This window comes from Tauraco erythrolophus, chromosome 3, assembly GCF_009769465.1.
Source record: "Tauraco erythrolophus isolate bTauEry1 chromosome 3, bTauEry1.pri, whole genome shotgun sequence".
Classification (NCBI taxonomy): domain Eukaryota; kingdom Metazoa; phylum Chordata; class Aves; order Musophagiformes; family Musophagidae; genus Tauraco; species Tauraco erythrolophus.
The window spans coordinates 35,258,205-35,277,938 of record NC_141467.1 but is presented as its reverse complement, the minus strand read 5'-3'; the positions used below and the strand labels follow the sequence as shown (position 1 = coordinate 35,277,938).

Below are 19,734 nucleotides of genomic sequence, written 5' to 3'. Positions count from 1 at the left end.
TTTGCAGCCCCCAGATTTTTACAGGTCACTTGACACACACTTTCATCAAACCACAAATATATTTGCATTTCTCAAAGCTGTGGAAATATCACTGAAAACAGAAAGCAGAGGTAAAACAGAGGCAGAGATGCCTGCTTGAATAAACAAACAGCATGACATATCAGCTCTGAGGTCTAAACATTAATCTTGAAGTGAAACTTTATGGAACCAAACTCTGTAGCCATAGCATCAATCATTTTTCCATTACGCTACGGAACTGAATATTTAAGTTAGATGAAGTAAAAAGGTCTGAACTCAATCACTGCAACGAGCGGTGCACAGAGTATTAGGGAAACCAGAGTGCATTGATAGCTTTGGTATGTGCAAAAAACGGTGGCAGCTTTGATACGTGCAAAAAACCGCATGGATCTCAGCTGACACACTCTGTTACGATAAGCCAATATGCAAAACTTCCAATAATGACACGCAAATATCCTTTAAAGTTAAAGTTCTGTCAACACAGACATCAGCTGCCCAGAACTTTCCAAGAAAAATTGTCAGCATTTATTGCTGTTTTCTCTTTTCCCATGACAAGCAGCGTCAGCCTGGCACTGTCTGCGAGCGCCTGTCTTCGGATACTCAAACCCCATACTTCTCTCGAAGTCAGACTCTGATAATAAAACCTAAATGGCTTTTATGATGTTAAACAATTATTACAAATGCGTGGACTACAATAATTTAATTACCCAGTTTAATCCACGGGAACACGAGGTGGAAGCTCACCAAATTCAGCTTCCCCAGTGTCCTCCGGTGTGTCTTTTAAAAGCGTAATGGTTTCAAGAGCATTTTTCCCCCGACATGTCTATTGGGATAGGCCACTCAAACATGTGGGGACCTCGCTGTCCCCCTGCCTGGTGCCTAAGCTCTGGTCCAGCATAGCCAGAGGCAGGTGCCCAGCAGCCCACTGCAGGGCAGCTCTCCCCATGCACAAAACCAGAAAGCCAGCACTCAGAAAACTTTCTGTGCAAAGAGAAGGGCCTGGCAAGATTAAGCGCCTCCAGAAACAAGCGACAGCAGAGAGTCATTTCTTTTAGGCTTGAATTTTGGACTTTGTGCCAGAGGTTCACATAAGTCATTTCTAGACATTGTGAGGATATTTCAGGTTATCATCTTCCAGTCTGCAGCCCTCTCATAATAAATATATCGAAGCCATGAATTTGCACACTGCTTTACTGTTCTGACCTACACAATTATCACGGTACTTATCTCCTGAAAAGTTTTGCAAACAAATGATCTTGTATTTTCTTTCTTTCACAGAAAATAAAAATATTAACTTTTTTTAAAAAAAAAAACAAAACCAAAAAACACAGAACTGATACTTCAAACATTTAATTAGGAACATTTTCATCTGAGTTCCCAGGACTGATTTTAATTAATCTTTGCAATATTGATTTTGTTTAATTTTTTCTTTTCTTTTTTTTTTTTTTTTAAGCTAGCATTGTGCAGCAGTAAATCAAACAGAAAAATCCATTTTGTCTTACATCAGTCGAAAGTTTTACAATTATCACAAGACAGGTAATTTTGCTAAAGATTATTACCACGCTGTTCATTTAAAGATCTACTGTCCATTAAACCTTGTTGATTAGCATTCATTAATTGTGTGTCTCTTCTGTAATTCTTTATTGATAGAATGCTGTATCAGCTGTTTCATAGAAGTGCACATTTTAGGCTAAACAGCTCTTCCTTACTTAGTTCACCTTGCTTAACTTTATTCTTTCATTTATTCATTCATTTATTTAATATTGACACAATGTGGCCTTCTTCGAGCCTAGGAATTAAAAATTAACTATATATACATTTATGCTGTGTTTGGGAAAAGTTTTCAGAAGAAATAGGAAATAAACATACAAAAAATATTTCATGTTAAATATTAGCTAAATTAACAGTTATTTCATTGAAAACAAATTCTATTGAAATTCCAACACCAATGGACTAGAACTCACCAGGCGAGCGTGTGGGTTTCGGTGGTAATAAAGCTCTTTATATTCATCCATCCACACTTCAGCTGCACGCACACTATTTGCCAAAGCTTTGGACCGTGAGTACGGAGCTTGTTTAGGGAAAACGTGACCTACGTGTGAGCAAGGGTGGATCTCAAGACTTCCTCCACACTGCCATATCTGAACAAAGAATTGACATTGTGCATCATTAATTCGAATCTTTGCAAGCAGAAGGATACAATAACAATAAGTCTTTGCAAGGATAATACCTTCTCAAGAACACCGCAGCATACTATAAGCAACACATACAATAATTGTGTCCCATTTAATGAGATATGGAATGACATCCTTGTGAATTCCGAGCAAATCACTGGGAGTAACAAGGAGGTAACCCCATCTCTGGTTTTATGTGGTGTGCAATCATCTCTTTTTTAGCTTTACTTTCTCTGAAGGCGTGATAAGAAATACTCCACAATATTTCTGCAGGTCTAACTGTGGTCTACAATTCAAGTTATATAATTACTAATAATTATTATTAATAAAAGACCCATGTTTCTAGTCCAAATTAGCCATACGAATAGCCTCCTCAAAGAAATCAATGATTAATTTCTTACCAGAAACTCACTCTTGCATTCTGCAGGAAAGCTGAGTTGACAAATCATGTAAGCTTGTCATAATATTGGAGAAGAGTAAGTTGTGTTTCCATTTCTATATTCACCATTTCAGAGGAGAGGTACGGGTGCCTGGTCATAAAATACAACTAACCTTTTTCATTGAAAAGCTGGGAAAAGAACCCGAGATCCAACACATGAAAAGAAAACGGAAAGTAATTCTGTAACTGACCTATGGAGGTCCAGCCAAAATGAGTGAAACAACCTCTCCTGTCTAAACCAGTATTCCTGCTTGCTGTCAAGGAAAGTACTTGAACCTGAAAATGGAATTGGCAGAACTCACTCTGCCTTCATCCTCATGCCTCCGGCTCCCCAAGCCAGGAAACACATGGCCCTGCAGATAAAGCCCATAAATGACCACCAAGTAAGGACACTAGTCTCAGAACTCTGTGCAAATTTTTGTAGTTACCCTCACCTCCTTTGAAAACCATGGACTTTCGGCAGCTCACCCACACAGCCGCTGACCTCAAGTTTGATGTGATGTAATGAAAGGAAAGCATGGCTAGATATTTTCCATTTAATACTATGCACAATGTGGCAGACAACCTGTTTCTGACAGGTGCCTGAAAGAAGGTTTCTGGAATTGTCAGATGGGAGGAAAGGCAGGACACAAAGCTACACTTGAACAGACTCAAGGCTATCACCAATGGCTCTGACAGACGTCCCGTAGAAGTCTTTTGAGAACTGGCACTCCAGTGAGCTAATTCGCCTCCTGTATTCAGCTGTGCATAGGTGGCACCTCACCTTTCCTTTGTAAATGGATCACAAGGGAAATTAGCCGAGGTATGTTTAAGAGGCAGAGAGGTTTGCTCCCTGACAACCTTCTTGTATAACAAATACAATTTTAATTACACGCTATTCAAATGAACACAGCAGGAGTAAAAGCTATGAGGCAGCAAATAAAACTTCTGTACTTGACAATGGATCAGGTCAGACTTTTTCTGTCTCTCTTCCTGGCACTTTTGGGTATCCCAGAAAGTCACCACAGATGAAGGCTTTCAGCATACACAAGATGGATGTTGTCTTCAGACTGTTTTTGGGGGGTTCTAGGGGGTGTGGTTTGGTTTGGGGTTTGTTTTTTTGTTTAAGTTATTTAGGATTTCTCTCAAATGTCTTAATTTAGAAATTAATGAATGTTATCTCAGTTGATTTGGTTTTGGGTAACGATGTCAGACCTTTACATGTGGCACAATACAGTGCTTAATAACAAAATTGTAAGCACTCTAATACATATGTTTACTTTTAAAACAAAAGGTTTCCTTAAACGTATAGGTAATTCATTATTCAACTATAAGGAGCCCTAGATAATATTTACTTCCTGAATTTAAAATTTTAATTTCTTGCTTTTCAAGAGAGGCTTCTCTCTTCTATTTTGTTGCTTTTTGGTGAAGCAGTATCTTTGTAATTTGAACAGAAGATGATGAAAGGAATCATACAAGAAATCTAGAATTCTGTACTGATATTTTCAACAATTTGCATACTTTTGCAGGTTCAGTTGCACTACTGCCAGTTTGAAAGGTGCTATAAAACCAGCTATCCACTTTCACTTTAAGATCTGCCTTTTTAAGATTTGTTTCAAAATAATAGCTTTCTAACATTATTATTTCTATATTCAAGATTACTTTTTTAATGTCGAAATTTATCACACAAGATCTGTTTGTCAGTAAGTATTAAGCACCATTAAATTTATTAAAGTTTAACAATTTTCATATTTGTTATATTCCATATAAACGTTTTTAAATTGATCATTACTGGTTTGATCAGTCTGTTTTCAAATGAGATGAGGAACAGACCATAAAGACTACTGAAGTAAAAATGTGCAGTTAAAGAAGGAAGCACGTTCCTCTATTCTTCTGTGACAAGGTCTGATTCAAATGCAGTAAAACAGACTGACCATGCCTCTTTTAAATTGCTGCCAAAAAGAATTCCACAACAGCTGGTTTTCAATAATTAAAATTCTGAACTCTAAGAAATAACAGTAGGTTGCTAAGCAATGCTCATTAAATTCTGCTTCTTTCATTAAAACAATTCAAAACTTCTCTTACCCTCTTATTACAAACAAAAATTAAACATATTTCAGCTAAACTATTCCTCAAAAGGTTTATTTATTTTTATTTTAATAGAGGACATTTTGACCTCGACATAAAATCAGGTACAAGTGAACAGCCATATAATAAAGCAAGGAATGCTAAATAAGTGACTCTGGTAAAGATTCTCTCCTAAAACTATTTCAGCTTTCTGTAACAGAGAAGCACATTAGATTTCACGTATATTTTGCATTCTCACATACATGAAAATATGTTTCTTTACCAGGTCTAGCTAAATCCAGCTATCATTATAAAAGCGTACTTTTTTCCTTCACCACAAAAAGAAAACAAGGTGACATTCCTTTTACTTTCACTTTCATCTTGATGCATGCAGACTATTGATATTTTTTCTTTTTCTTTTCAGAGACAGAGGGTGGCATTATGAAAAGCTACAGTAAATGTTCATATCTTGCCTTGCGATCCCTGTCCCTGCCAGGGTCTCCGGACAACTGACCTAATGGTGGGTCAATGAACACTGAACAAGAAAAGCTCTACCACCTCCATTCTAATATTTTAGGACTCTCTGGAAGAAATAAGAAATAAAAAATAAAAAAAGGACGCTATCTCCTGAATAAAGACAAACTGCAGAAAATATTCCGTTCCTGCCCCTCTCTCTGCTGCAATTTTGCTGCAATTTTGCTTGCTGGCTTGTGGCTGAGCCCCCTGTGCAGTGCTCATGCATGATCTGCAGAGAGCTGGGTGGGTGGAGAGGCCTCCGCAGCTGCATATGAACCCATCCTGGACTGCTCCTGCTGCAAGACAGATTTCCAGACCCAGACAGAAAGAAATAATACAAAAAGATTAGAAAAGAGGAGACTCCAAGCTATATCATCCAGGCTCCTTGGCAATGAAATTTCCAACAGAAGAAAGGACTTATCAGTAAACAGTTTTGTCTTTCTGCACGTGTTTATTTCTCTCATGCCATGATGGTGGGTTGAAGGACAGACTGCAGGTCTATCAAGTGGCGGTCCCCAGAAACAAACTTACACTGCAGTGCCACTAGCCAGGACCAAGAGTAGAGAAGGGGAAAAATGCTACAACCAGGTTCCTCTTGCTCCATGTACAGGAGGAGGAAGATGAAAGGGCATGTTTTACATCCCTCAGAAAGAGGAATTCCAGTGCCCATTATGCCCATGAAGTGAAATTTTATCCAGCCAAATAGCATTAGGCAATTCAAAATCAAGGCACATTGACTCGATCCTGCATTCAGCACACAGCCTCCATCTCTCTTAGTCATCATGCTTTTAGCTGAAGCTTTGTCCTTGTTGCACCTCTCAAAACCACAGAGAATTTTTTCAGTTTAGAATAATCAAAGTATGAGAAAGAGGAGGCTTGAGGACAAGTCCTTTCATGTCATCGGGAGAGGGTGGTGTTTTCAGAGACGAGAAGAACAATGAATTTATTTACAGTGTTTTTCAGTATCCCTGCTCCTAATTTTCAGGTCTGGCAGGTCTAGAAACCACGGAGACAACGGAATTAACACTGATTTATCCCTCTTGACCTTCTTCAGCATTGAGGGCAGCCAGAATAATGCAGTTAAGCAACATCACAGTGCTTTTCTCTCTCCCACAAAAAACCTTGCCGTTGGAAGCACGAGTACAGGGGCTTGAAATCAAACAGAGGAAAGCGCATCGTGCACAATTTGCATCCAAACGCCCAGATCCTACTGGCAATCCGCACTAGTAAAATTAACACACCCAGGCATATTCGCTGGCCCTCGCACAGTTCATCCTGCAAAACTGTTCGCCCCCCTCCAAAGAGAGCCGCCCGATCCACCGGCAGCACCCAGGGAGCCCCACACCAGAGCTCCCCCTCTGCTCCCTCGGTCAAGGGCCTCTGTTACCTGCCCTGAGCCACATCCCTGCTCTTGGCCCACGAGAAGACCATTTTTCTCCATACTGAAGGAGCAGAGGCACTGCTCTTTTATGTTGCTGCACCCCGTGGGGTCAAACACCTGGTTCTAGGGAACTGGTAACATCAGAAATGAGACCTGCTGCTGGAGCCTGGTAGAGGTCAACAGCAACGCCAGCTTGGATCTAAAGCAGCCATCAGCGCAGGGGCACTCCATGCTGTACAGGGCAGGGGTCAGGCTCGTCCTGTCTGCAAGCCTTGGTCTCTCAAAAAGCACGGCATGAAGAGTGGAGAGTCAAGAATTGTATGCAAGAGGGCTCTCTTCGAGGTAGAAAGCTCCTTGTAGAAAGCTCCCACAATCCATTTCAGAGGAGAAAACTGCTGCCATCTGGGACAGTGCTACTCCTAACTCCTACTGGTTAGGGGCAACCATTCTGGTGCCACCAAATCTGTGGCAGTCAGGGTGACAGTAGACTGCCAACATTTCAAACAAGATGAAGCAGATCACGTATCGTCCAGTTCTGTCAACTGTGGCTGGTGTTTCCAAGCTTGCTGCTTTGGGAGAGGTGCAAATTTCTGTTGAGAGGCCAAGTATATAACACTAGTTTCAAAAGCAGCATTCTCTCCACCTCACAGGTGCTCCGTCTGGTTGCCCATGCACTAGCAGCTACAAACAAGTGCCTACAAGAGCCAGTCTTGCTCAGGAGATGCACATATCCAATATGCTCACTACTGTTATGCTGCATGTTTGTGGGAGATAGTGCTGTGCTCTCTGATGTAGCTTGCTGCTAAGCGTACCATCTCCTATCTCTGATTATCTGTCTGCTACAATAGTGTCACAGGTAAGAAAGCAAGCCTCAGGTCAGCAAGCATCTGTACCCCAAAATGCATGACTCCTCCATTGCCATCACCCCTTCCAATCCCTCAGTAAGCAAGAAAAACAATTTTCCCTTGCCAGAGTTAGCTAGAGATGGCATCCACCACTAGGCTGCTTTCCAGCTTAATCTGCCTTGGGTTGTGGCTGATGATGAACACAACCACTTCTTTGGGCCCCCAAGTATGAACTCAACTATGGCTACTTGTGGCTCCCTGAGCAGCCTCTCAAAAGCCTCATAAAAATAATTTCACCAAGAGCTATTTCATAGCTCCTGACCCTATTATGAAGCAATTATCACACAGAAAGGAAATAACTTCCAGTGGAAAGAGCGGATCACTGCAACATATATATCAACATGGGCTACCCCAGAACTGGAGCTGGCTGGGGGACTCTTGCTTCAGAAGCTCAGAGACCTGACGGACGCAGGTAAGCTGCTTTGAGCTTCAGGCAGAGACCTGCTGAATTTACTGACCGAGACAAGTAGGCTATGTTTTGGACTTAACACACCAGAGAAACTTTTCCCGGAGTGAGAAAGGAGGTCGTCGCGAATTTGGATCAAACAGTGATCCCAGCTGAGAAATCTATCCCCAGAAAGAAACCATGTTAACTGCAGGTCTGTGCTTATTATCCTCTTTAATCCTTTTATTTCCTTATTTTTGTGCCCTCTTTGCTGGGATTTCTGCACTACAGGCAGCAGGAGACAGGAACAGCAGCCAGGAAGACTTCATGCTTCTCTGGTTAACAGGCAGACATCTCCTGAGAGACAGTCTGGTGATGCTTCCTTTCTAAAAAGTGGTTTTGTAGCATCAAAATACTATTTACAATCATAGAATGGTTTGCGTTGGAAGAGACCTTTAAAGATCATCTAGTTTCAACTCCCCTGCCATTGTCAGGGACACCTTTCACTACATCAGGTTGCTCAAAGTCCCACCCAACCTGACCTTGAACATTCCTTAATCCCTGAAATCTGCCATCACCTGGTAAAAAACAAAACAAAACCACCAACCCTCTCCTCCCCCAATCCAGTGGTACACAGAAATGCAAATATGACCATAAAACATACCTGAAGATGAGCAGAAAAAGCAAAGGGAATTCAGAATACTAAGTTGTGAACTCCCTGCAAGCCAAAAAGGGCCCTGCAGTGTACCTCTCACACCATCAGCTAAGGGTGATACGAGGCAAACCACAGGCAGGTAGTGCTCCGTGGGAATCAGCAGCAGCATAGCTAACAGCAGACTTGAGGAGGACAAGACTGTTTTGCTGGTCAGTCTGGACTGTCTCCTATCTTCTCTCTCTTCCCCTGCCATAAATGCTCTTCATTCCAGGATAGCTATCTATCTGCTTCACACCTGAGTCCACCCTCTGGTGGGGTACAGCTCTACAGTGCCAGGAGATTTTCCCCATCACCTTGTATAACCTTTATACAAACTTTTCCTGAAGCGAAAGAAAATAAAGCCTTCAAGAAGTAGAGGGGCTGGCTTGTCCTGCCCCTCTGGTGACTACCACCAGCTGACTCCCGCTCACTCCATCAATGGAAGTGAGAGCTCCAGAGCCACGCTGAAGCATTACAAATGTTTCTTTCCAATGATCCTCTTCAAGCCACAGAACGTAAACTTCATCCACAAATATCACACCACTACTTACATTTTATATTGCCATTCAAAACAAAAGACATATTTTTAATATTTTTTTTTAAATGGCTACTCTGAAGGAAAATATAACTATACTGAAGTGTGAGAACAAGGAAAAGAGATCCATACAAACATCCCCCAAAATATTCTCTTTTTAACACTTGCGTACATTATAGCTATCTCATTGACTAAAAGCGCATGAAGAAAGAAACAAGAGACTTGGTTTTGTTCTCAGGAAAAAAAAACAACTACTTTCAATTGAGCCACTTACCCTAAACGAGAATTCAAGGTTTTCTCCTCCCCAGACTTCCATTCCTGTGTCATATGAACCAAGATAATCAAAATACTTCTTGCTCACAGAAAACAATCCACCTGCCATGGTTGGAGACCTAGAAAAGAGAATAGCAACTCTGAATTGAGTAAAAAGCAAAAAATATAAATTAATGAACCGCAGATCAAAAATACAACAACATATTCTCATTTTTCATTTTCTCAGTCTTTTCTGCATACAGACTGCATACAGTCAGCCTTTGATTGGTTAAGTAGTATATCATGAGGCCATTTAAATTTAATTTTGTAGTAAAAAATTGTATGAGAAATGAGCTCTAGAATGTATTAAAATAAAAATAACAATGAAATTAGAGAAGATAAACATTGTGCTAACACAAGTTTTTGCAATTATACTGTCTTTGTGAGTGGCCATAAATTACTAGCCTCTTATCTTCACATAGTAGAACATAAGCTCTTTTGTGGCAGAACTACTTTAGTCAGCTCTGAAATTCTAAATGCAGTATCCTTATACATTTTATTTAAGCAGAAAGTAAACATGTTTGTGCCTTAGTAATTAATAACAACATTTCTGATCCCATTAATATCAAGTGGAAAAACTTTCAGACATCAACTGAGCAGAATTCAGTAAACAGAGCCCCCGAAAAGATTTTTTCTATCTAAGATCTGTCCATCTGTATTTTTTTTAAATTTTTTGCTACATTTAGAAGAAAAAGCAGGGGCCAACATTGGATCCTCACTGAAGACCACAAGGCCCAGAGTGACAGTGCACTTAGGGGATGTACTTTCAGTAGGGTAGTGTGTGCGTATATAAACTTGAATTTGGTCATTATTGTTCCTAATTGTCTACAGACTTAGAAAATGACCCTCTTTAAAGTGCCAAGCATATAATACTGGTTGGAACTAAATTCAGGAGATGTTTTATGAATTTTACTAAATTGCTGTTGAGGTAAATATTAACAAATGCTAGATGCAGTGATCAGTTACTCTTAATCTTTCAAAATTAATTTTACCAGCCATGTTTTTGAAGGAATACTGTCTTACACTGTCAAATGCTATTTCGAAGAATGGAAAGAGATGAGGTGAGACAGAAGGAAAAAAAAAACCAAACTCCATAGCCAGTCAAGCTCACAGTCCTCAGGCTACCATGAAACTTTATCCCTCATCATTTTCACCTTGGCATGCCAAAGACAATTCTTCCTGTCATGAAGAAGAAAAGCCTCCTATTTAAACTAAAGGCTTTAAAAACATTTATTCTGTTTTAAAATTTTTTTCCAGGAGGACGTGGACTAATACATGCTGACGAGGACTAAATTACTGCCTCACTTTTCCCATTTTTTTTTTTAATGTTCTCTTCTCTCAGTTGAGGATCAGTTCATTAATATTTGTGAAGTACTAGGTATTATTACCAGGATAAGTGACGTAGAAAAGACTGAGAAAATTCTGAGAGAGTTCTGTATTTGTTGTAGTCCATAAGACAACAGAACATAAATAAAGGCAAAGACTAACAAAATTGTGATGTTAAAAACACCAAACAACTGCTCTATTTCTTACAATACACTACTGAAACACAGCAACTGCCAAATTGAGAAGACCTCAATTATCAGGATTTTATCTACAGTGTCCATTTTCCAAATGCATTGTTGGTACTCTTACCTTACCTCTCCTAAAAAGACATTACGGAGTGACAGATAATACCAACTGATTGCAACTTGTCTTAAAACAAAACAAAACTAAAACCCACAGGGAAGACATCCACGTGAGCTCCTTTGAGTTAGCCCTTCACAGAAACTATGGTGGGTAGAGCTGTATCATTTCATCCCAATGAAGAGCTGGCAAACTAGTTCACCTTTGAAAACACAGCAAGGAACCACCACTATTGCTATGGCACAGATAAAGTCTTCAGAACTACTTTTGCCTTCTTACTGGTTGATGATTTTATTCTCTTTTTCATTGTTGACCACAATATACGGAGGACATCCTTTAGTATTAGTTAATCAGTTACAACCTTTCCGTGTGCTGATAAGCATCTGTGGGAGTTTGCCTGCAGGAGTCCAGAGACTGCTTGTGCAATAAGGATTCCATATGGAAGATTACACAGGCATTTCAGCTTTTAGATCAGCATTTTTTTAGGAGCATGGTGAGCAGGTGCTATTTTGGAAAAAAGGGGAACTAAACAAGATATGTAATTTTTAGTAATATGTTCATTTCTCAAATATTTTTTGACATCTGGCATTTCCAAGCGAAATAAAAACCACCTGTAACATTCCGTTTCATAAGATACATAAAAATTAACCTGATCACATCAGTCTTGGACTTCCGCCGTTTTTGTTCTCTTTCAGGGGTACTATGCCAAGTGAAGACCAGCCTCCAGTCAAATCCGCCAATCTGTGGCTCACCAGCATTTCCCAAGTACTCAAATGTATTCCAGTCAATAACATCAATAACAGGGCAGACGACAGCTGATTCTTCTTCCGCAATCCTAATATGATTTAAAAAAAAAAAAAAAGAGGTGACTTCCATTAGAAACATCTCTCATAAACTACAACTGTCAAGAAGAGATAATGCTTACAAACACCAAATGCAAAGTTTTGCTCCTTTTCAACTCATGCTGCAACACAAGGAAAGGACAGTGACAAAAATAACCACCAATTTCTTGCTGAGGATGCATCAGGAGGACACACCAAGATGGACTCAGCTGTAGGCACCTGGCAAGCATCAATCTTCCTGGATAGTGGAAAAGAGGTATGCCAGATAGCTTGAGATAACATGGTCAGTATCTGGCCTGGCTGCCATAGCCAGCACCACATTCTCAGCAAAAACATTTGTTTTGCTCTGTACAGGTAGCTGCATTCAAGATACCCGGAAAGCAGCATGACTATCATTCTGCAAGGATGAATAAGGTAGCTAGGCTCTTGGTTCATGGCTGTTCTTGTAACTGCGATAATCTGCAAAAAGTTATACTGAGCACTACAACAGTAACTCAAAAAGAAGCCATGAGCTTAAACAACAAAAAAAAACCAACACAAACAAACAAAAAACCAAACATTCAACACAGGAATTAGATCTCCAATGGTGAAACAAAGATGAAGGAGGCCTCCAGAAACCTCGACAACATAGGAGATAAAAAGGAGAAATAAGATAGTACTGCAGAATGACACACCTACCAGCAAAGCTGATGTAAAGATAGTTAAGATCTTTATCGTACTAAGAATGTATCAGAGCTGACAACATTTCTTGCAGATCTACTTCTGCAAGGAGATAACTCCCTCCTACCATTTCTCAGTACCATGCAGGGTTTTCTGGATTCCTTTCCAAAAGCATAAAACACTGTGGGATCCTTTGCCTTCATCTCTACTTCTGGAAAGGCCTCTCCACACCAGGAGAGATCAACTTAAAGCACACAGGCTCCAGCGAAGGCTCTTCTCCTGAATCACTCTTTAGCAATCTTCTCTACAGTTAGTTCAGTGAAAAACTGACTTCTTTAAGATCCTGGTACTTGTCTTAGTCCTGCATCTTCTGATCTGAGTATACCAGAGAAGAAATACTGAACACGTTATATTGCCAAACAAGGAAGAGATCTGATGTATCTGCCATTCAAGGGGAGCCAGTTCCTCATGAGACTATTAAACTTAAAACCCGCAGGCTGACCAAGGAGCACTGACTCTGAAATTAGAGCAGCTTGTGGTGGTTAAATGCACCAGAGAACAGAAGCAGTTTCAAACAAGTATTGTCTGAGCTTAGAAAGACTGTCTTAAATATGAAATAGTCCCTTGTTGCCAGAGGGAAGATGTGACACAGCTGTTTTCTTCTTTACGATCTCCCATTGAAATCCTGTTTGGTAGAGTGCACAAAAGGGCTTATACAAATAGTGCTATCTCCTGTCTCACTTGCTTAAAACCTACGTACAAAGCAATGAGAACGATATGTACACAGAGGAAAAAAAAATCCCAATAAAATGTAAAAATGCTTTGTTGTTCCTGTGAAGGAAGAGGAGTAAAAATTAGGTATCTGGCACGTGATTTCAGCTATGAAAGGAATCACCACCTTTTCTGGAACTTAAGAATTAACTAGATAGTATAACACCCAGGCAGCTTATAAATACAACTATGTTTGCACTGCAAAACGCTAACACTGTTGCATTGCTCCCATACATTTGAGTCAGATACGCCATGCAAACAGCCCCTTAGAGATGTATGTCTGCATCAGCAGCAAGAAGGGCAAAAATTCCAAGACACATCCAGGGCTAACTTTTCACAGGTGGTGACTTATTACACTTAAAATTATCCCAATCCTTCCTCAAGATTGCCATCTAGTGGTTTGCTGAAGCAGTGAAGAAATTACAGAATCGCCTCCACAGTTACGAACTGTTTCTTCAGAGGACAGACATTAAAACCATGCTAATTCTTTGATTTTTTACCTCTTTTCCTTTCTTTACACTATCTATACTGTTTATAGTTAACCCACAGTTATCTGAAATACACTTGGTGTGAAATTTAGAAACAATTTAAATATGAAAACTTTAAGAAAACAAAAATAAAAATTATTTTAGATATAATTTCAAATGGACATGGAGAGTTCGAGAACACAAGTTCCACTAGGAATCAGGACACCTCAAGACAGCATGTGCTTTTGGAAATCTCTCTCCTGTTTTTTTCTGGTCCTTCTGTGAAGTCTACACTACATGCTAGGAATTTTTATAGGATGCAAATCAAACCACTGACCTTGAGGAAAGGATTTTTTTTTTTTTAATTATGCTTTAAAGAGAGCTGGTCTTCTATATACAATCTAGGAGGTCTGATTCAGGCACTGCATCTATCAGTATCTGCTAATGACATCTAAGGGGGTAAAGACGTAAGCTGTCAGCACAAGGGGCAAAAGCAACAAAGCCTCGTGCGTGCGACGCAGGAGCTGCAGGGTGCTGTGCCGAGGTGTACCAGTGGCTGAACTGACATGTATGGCTGCTGACTACGTGTGGGTGAGGCTTCAAAAATATCATAAATATTCTAAGTTGTAAGAAAGATTTAGTATCCCGGTTTTCTAGTTTGGTTTTTTTTGTTGTTGGTTGGTTGGTTGATTGTTTTTTTTTGGGGGTGGTGTTCTTTGTTTTTTAATTAATGGAAGTTTTCTGAACTGCCTGACAGATATGCAGTGTAGATGAAAAGCTATGTAGCTATAAAGTACAGTGTCCCAGGACAGACAGTGTCCAAGTAAAAGTCAGTGTTGACGTAACATTAACTCCTCCCTATCCTACCCTCATGATGTTTTATATCAGAACCAGTTTGGAAAGATGGATTTGCTCAGGACTAGGAAGACAGAGTTTAATGACTTCTATTCCAATCTGCTTACGTGCACACTGCAATATAGGGTGTCTCAGGGCATGCATCTTTCCAGACCTTCTTCTCATCCACCACCCAGGCTGACAGAAGTAGCCACCTTTCCCAAGGTCGTTTTAAAGCTGGGAGGAGGATTCCTCTTCCTGAAACCAAAACTTTCCCTTCTCTGAAGAAACAGAGCAGCAGCCTGGTCCTTGGAAGAAACAAAAATCCACCTCCTGATCTTCCACATTTCCATTCGCTACCCCACTGCCAGAAGACAAACACTCACAGTGCCTCAGGGACCACACTGTGGAACGCCTACCAAAAGCCATTTTTTCCACTTGCAGAAGCGTGCCAAACCATCTCTTCTCCTTCTGCAGCGGGACAGAAAGCCAGTCCAGAGCATAACCTCACCTTGCCAGCAGTGGCTCCAGCCAGCCCTCGTGGCATTCGCAGTGGCAGTCGAGGAACGTCAGGATGTCACCTTTCGCCACAGACGCTCCCAGCAGCCGGGCTCGAACCAGCCCCTCTCGCTTATTTGCACGGATAAGACGCACCTTGCGTAAGCCAGCCACGTAGTTTTCCAAAGTCTCCTTTAAATGTTCTGTGACAAACAGAAAAAGAAAGGAAGAATATAGTTCTGGAATGATTGGTTTACGCCATGCTATAGAAAGCTCTTTTTTCAGCGGTGTATTACTTACAGCAGTGCCTTAAAGATATTGGTATTTTGAACTCTGATTCTGCTATACTGCCCATGTTAGGAAAGGACAAGGAAAAAGCACAGAACTTGGATGGACACAAATCATGGTTACTTTCAAGAAGCTGGATGTTCCATATTTGCCTCTGTAATTAATTCCCAAATTGTTAAGTGAGTCTCAAATGTTACGTGAAGCTTTTACCATGTAAAAGTTTTATCCTTAACACAATTCACATGTGGTGGAAAATGCCAGCATTGTTTTATGTCCCATAATTCAAATGCAAATAGATAAACATGTAGCTCCTTAATGTACCTTACACCAGGGAAACCTTGGAGCAACCAAAACTCGCTCAAATTAGGAAACCTGAAATGCTCCAACCAGACTGTATTTATCTATGTATGCAAGCACTTATGCTACAACACAGCAAATGTGCTTCCCCATTCTAAAATAAATTTGGTCCAGATCTCAACATTCTCACTGGCATGCTACAAGAAAACCTGTTTTCCAATTAGGTGCCTATGTTGTACAATTTTATGGTATGTTACCCAAACAGCGTATCTTTCCCTCCTGTGACTGGTTGACCAGAAAATCCTATCAACAATCAACATTATTTAGAATTATTCTTCCTACCTTTATCACTGTAATCATCTACAAGGATAATTTCTTCCAAAAGTATATCTGGAGATGTCTCAAGAACACTATGAACAGTTCGCAGAAGCGTTGACCAAGCCTCATTATAAAAAGCTATCACAACGGAGGTTTTTGGCAGGCTGTAATAATCATACTTTTCCTCTCTGCATCTGTAAGGGAGGGGATTACATTTAGTACAAGTGCAAAAGCAATTGTTAATTTTCAGAAAACTATGCTCAAATAAGTGTTCATATGCTATTTATTAGCTGTAAACAAGAATATATAAAGGATCTTAAAGGAAGAAGAACGTACATGGAAAAGTCATGCAAACACTTTCAGGAAGCTGGTCTTCCAGAAGTCCCATTTCCATAGCAGCATTATGACCAAAATTCTGCAACCCCAGAAAAGGTCTGTCTTTGCAGAAAATTACCCCAAGTAGAGGAACAAGCAATGGCCAAAACATGCCTCAGCTTACAGAAAGAAAATAAATAAATAAATAAATAAATAAATAAATAAATAAATAAATAAAACCAAGAACAAAACCTAAGAGTGGTAAAAACAGTAGCATAAATGACTGATAACTTGTGCTTTGGAAAATGAAACAAATGCTAGACAGGAAAAATATAACTGTGAAGGAACAGCAATATATAAAGAGGAAAAAAACAGCACAAGAACTGAGACGTATGCACACTGAAGCAGAATTTTGGAAGACCACAGAACTGCCAAGATATAACAGTGAAATCGGAAAAAAAAAAAAACAACAGACATAGAAATGCATGGTTTTGGCTCTATGGAGAGCCAAGAAGTTTGCAAACCTTTGGATTAAGCTCCAGAATGTATTTCCTGTAAATACATATATGCACTTCCCTAAAGGAACATAAGGATGCCAAGAAACTTCCAGCTGAGCCAAATGTGCAAATTGTGAAAGATTCCCCTCATCTGAAAGAATTTTAAAACAATGACAGTATTTATTACCATTTCTCCCCTTTTCTTAGAGCATTCTGCATGAGTAGTTTTGTTAAAAACTAACAGAAATGGTTTACATATGTTTGAATTTTCTTATGGCTCCAGCTTACTGTCTGGAGTCACCAGGGCTTGTACGGGACAGAAGGACGTAATCCAGCTTCTGTAGACTAGTAGGTCACAACAGATACTAAAGCAGGTAGGACATCCCTCCTACCAAAACAGAACAGCAGTGAGCCCTCCAAAACCTGTGCTACACGGAGCTAAAGAAGGAAACCAGAACCGATCAGTAGAAAATGTGATAGCAAAATCTCTTAGGTCAATTTAGGGGAACCAAAACTCCCCAAAACATGCAGAAAATGACATTAAAAGAAAGCCACTTACCTATAGCACATTGAGAATATATTTACTGACTACTTAATGCTGCTGTGTTTGCAATAAAATAAAATTCTTATAGGTTTCTTTAAAGATTAGGCAATATCTATGAAGATCTGTGGTAAAGAAAGGAAAAAAAAGGTCTGAATCTGAATCTCCCTAAAACTGAAATTCTTACGAGGGGAAAAAAAAAAAGTCTGTAGAGTAGTTTTGTAATAAATACCTGAAAATGAGGAAGCAAGGAGGAGAAATGACACTTGGGCAGAGGAGGCACATGGCTGTTTGCTTGTCAAACATGAAAGGAATGCTGTGTGACACCACTCATTGTCTATGATGCGTATGCATGCACACACACATACAGGTATAGATAGATAGGGATGCGCACACACACACACACACACACACTTATCAAGTGAAGCACAAAAATGCCCATCCCTCCAGGATGTAACTTGTCCTGAGGCAAACAGGGGCGTTCACACAGAGCACTGTCTCACACCAATGGCTGGTGACAGAAGTGATTTATTTTGCCAAATGTTGATGCGAAAGGAGTGACATTGTAATTAACTTTAAAAAAAAAAAAAACACAGAAAAAACGACTGTATGAATCCAGTTTTATAAATACATATTTACTTTAGACTACTGAAAAACATTTACACTCAGTACTGCCAGGAGAAAGTTCTTCTTGTATATCACAGTCACTTGTACCAGGTAATTTCAGTTCATCTGTTGATGGAAATGGGATCTTTACCTACCCATTTTAGAAAACGGAAGGAAAAAAGAAAGAAATAGAAAACCTCCAGGAAAGCTTTCTCTGGAAAATATGTCAGAAAGATTCACAGAATAATGATGTTGTATTCCATTACTTAAAAAAGGATATCCAAAAAGTCTAAAGAAGCTTATAAGCCTAATTATAGATTAAAGACTTCAGTGGATTTGCCTGAAAATTACATGCTGGAGACGGGAAACACTATTTGGCAAAGCAATTCCCAAACCGAGATTCACTGCGCATTGCTGCTTCCTTCATTGAGCAAATACCCTACACTGCAGAAAAAGGTCAGCCTCCGGCAAGATGCACCACAGTACATGTTGCTTTGGTTTCTGAAGTCAAGAAAGAGGCCACAACTAAAAAGAACATCTTATTTACGAGCTCTGTGGCGGAAGGCAGCATGCAACTGCAGTGAAGTGACTCTCCAAGGTAGCAGGGCTGGCTGCCCCGTTCCCTGGCAGCCCGCTTCCCCCTGACAGGCCAGTGGGACAAGGCTGACAACTTGCCCAAGAAGGAAACCATCTCTCACCGTGCACATTGCAATGCGGATTGAATGCACCCTCAGCAAGTTCGCTGGCAACACCAAGCTGTGTGGTGCAGTTGACACGTCGGAGCAAACAGACAGGCTAGAGAGGTGAGCCCGTGAGAACCTCATGAAGTTCAACAAGGCCAAGTGCAAGGTCCTGCACATGGGTTGGGGCAATCCCAAGCACAAATATGGGCAGGGCAGAGAATGCATTGAGAGCAGATCTGAGCACAAGGACTTGGGGGTGTTGGTTGAGGAGAAGCTCAACATGAGTGAACTTGCAGCCCAGAAAGCCAACCGTATCCTGGGCTGCATGCAAAGCAGCATGGCCAGCAGGTTGAGGGAGGTGATTCTGCCCCTCTACTCTGCTCTCGTGAAACCCCACTTGGAGTACTGGATTCAGCTCTGGAGTCCCCGACACAAGAAGAACATGGAGCTGCTGGAGTAAGTCCAGAGGAGGGCCACGAAGATAACCCACAGGCTGGGGCACCTCTCCTACGAAGATAGGCTGAGAGAGTTGGGGCTGTTCAGCCTGAAGAAGAGAAGGCTCCGGGGTGATCTTATAGCAGCCTTCCAGTACCTGAAGGGGGCCTACAAGAAAGCTGGAGAGGGACTTTTTACCAGGGCGTGTAGTGATAGGACAAGGGGCAATGGCTTTAAAGTGAAAGAGGGGAGATTTTGATTAGACCTAAGGAAGAAATTCTTCACTCTGAGGGTGGTGAGGCACTGGAACAGGTTGCCCAGAGAAGCTATGGCTGATCCATCCCTGGAAATGTTCAAGGCCAGGTTGGATGAGGTTTTGGGCAACCTGGTGTAGGGTAAAGTGTCCCTGTCCATGGCAGGGGGGTTGGAACTAGATGATCTTTAAGGTCGCTTCCAACCCAAACCATTCTATGATTCTATGAAATACACAGAGCACAACTGAAAGCTTAGCTTTTTAGTACATCAAGTTTATTTTGGGGAAAACTAATCATCATGTATAGACCAACTAAAATTTTGAAACTTCTACATTTAAAAAATTAGAAAAAAACCAAAAGTTATTCAACTTCTATGCAGATTTGCTTGTTTATCTCA

The 19,734-nt window shown here is 40.5% G+C and overlaps 1 protein-coding gene across 1 annotated transcript in view; it reads right to left on the bottom strand.

Moving 5' to 3' along the window:
• Nucleotides 1–19,734, bottom strand: part of GALNT12 (polypeptide N-acetylgalactosaminyltransferase 12) — a 49,138-nt gene that overhangs the window by 18,501 nt on the left and 10,903 nt on the right. The window contains exons 2-6 of the mRNA XM_086609137.1: nt 16,031–16,200; nt 15,117–15,306; nt 11,681–11,866; nt 9,368–9,485; nt 1,983–2,159 (exon numbers count right to left, since the gene is read on the bottom strand). Coding sequence (XP_086465263.1) covers nt 1,983–2,159; nt 9,368–9,485; nt 11,681–11,866; nt 15,117–15,306; nt 16,031–16,200 — 841 coding nt within the window. The remainder of the gene's footprint in view (nt 1–1,982; nt 2,160–9,367; nt 9,486–11,680; nt 11,867–15,116; nt 15,307–16,030; nt 16,201–19,734) is intronic.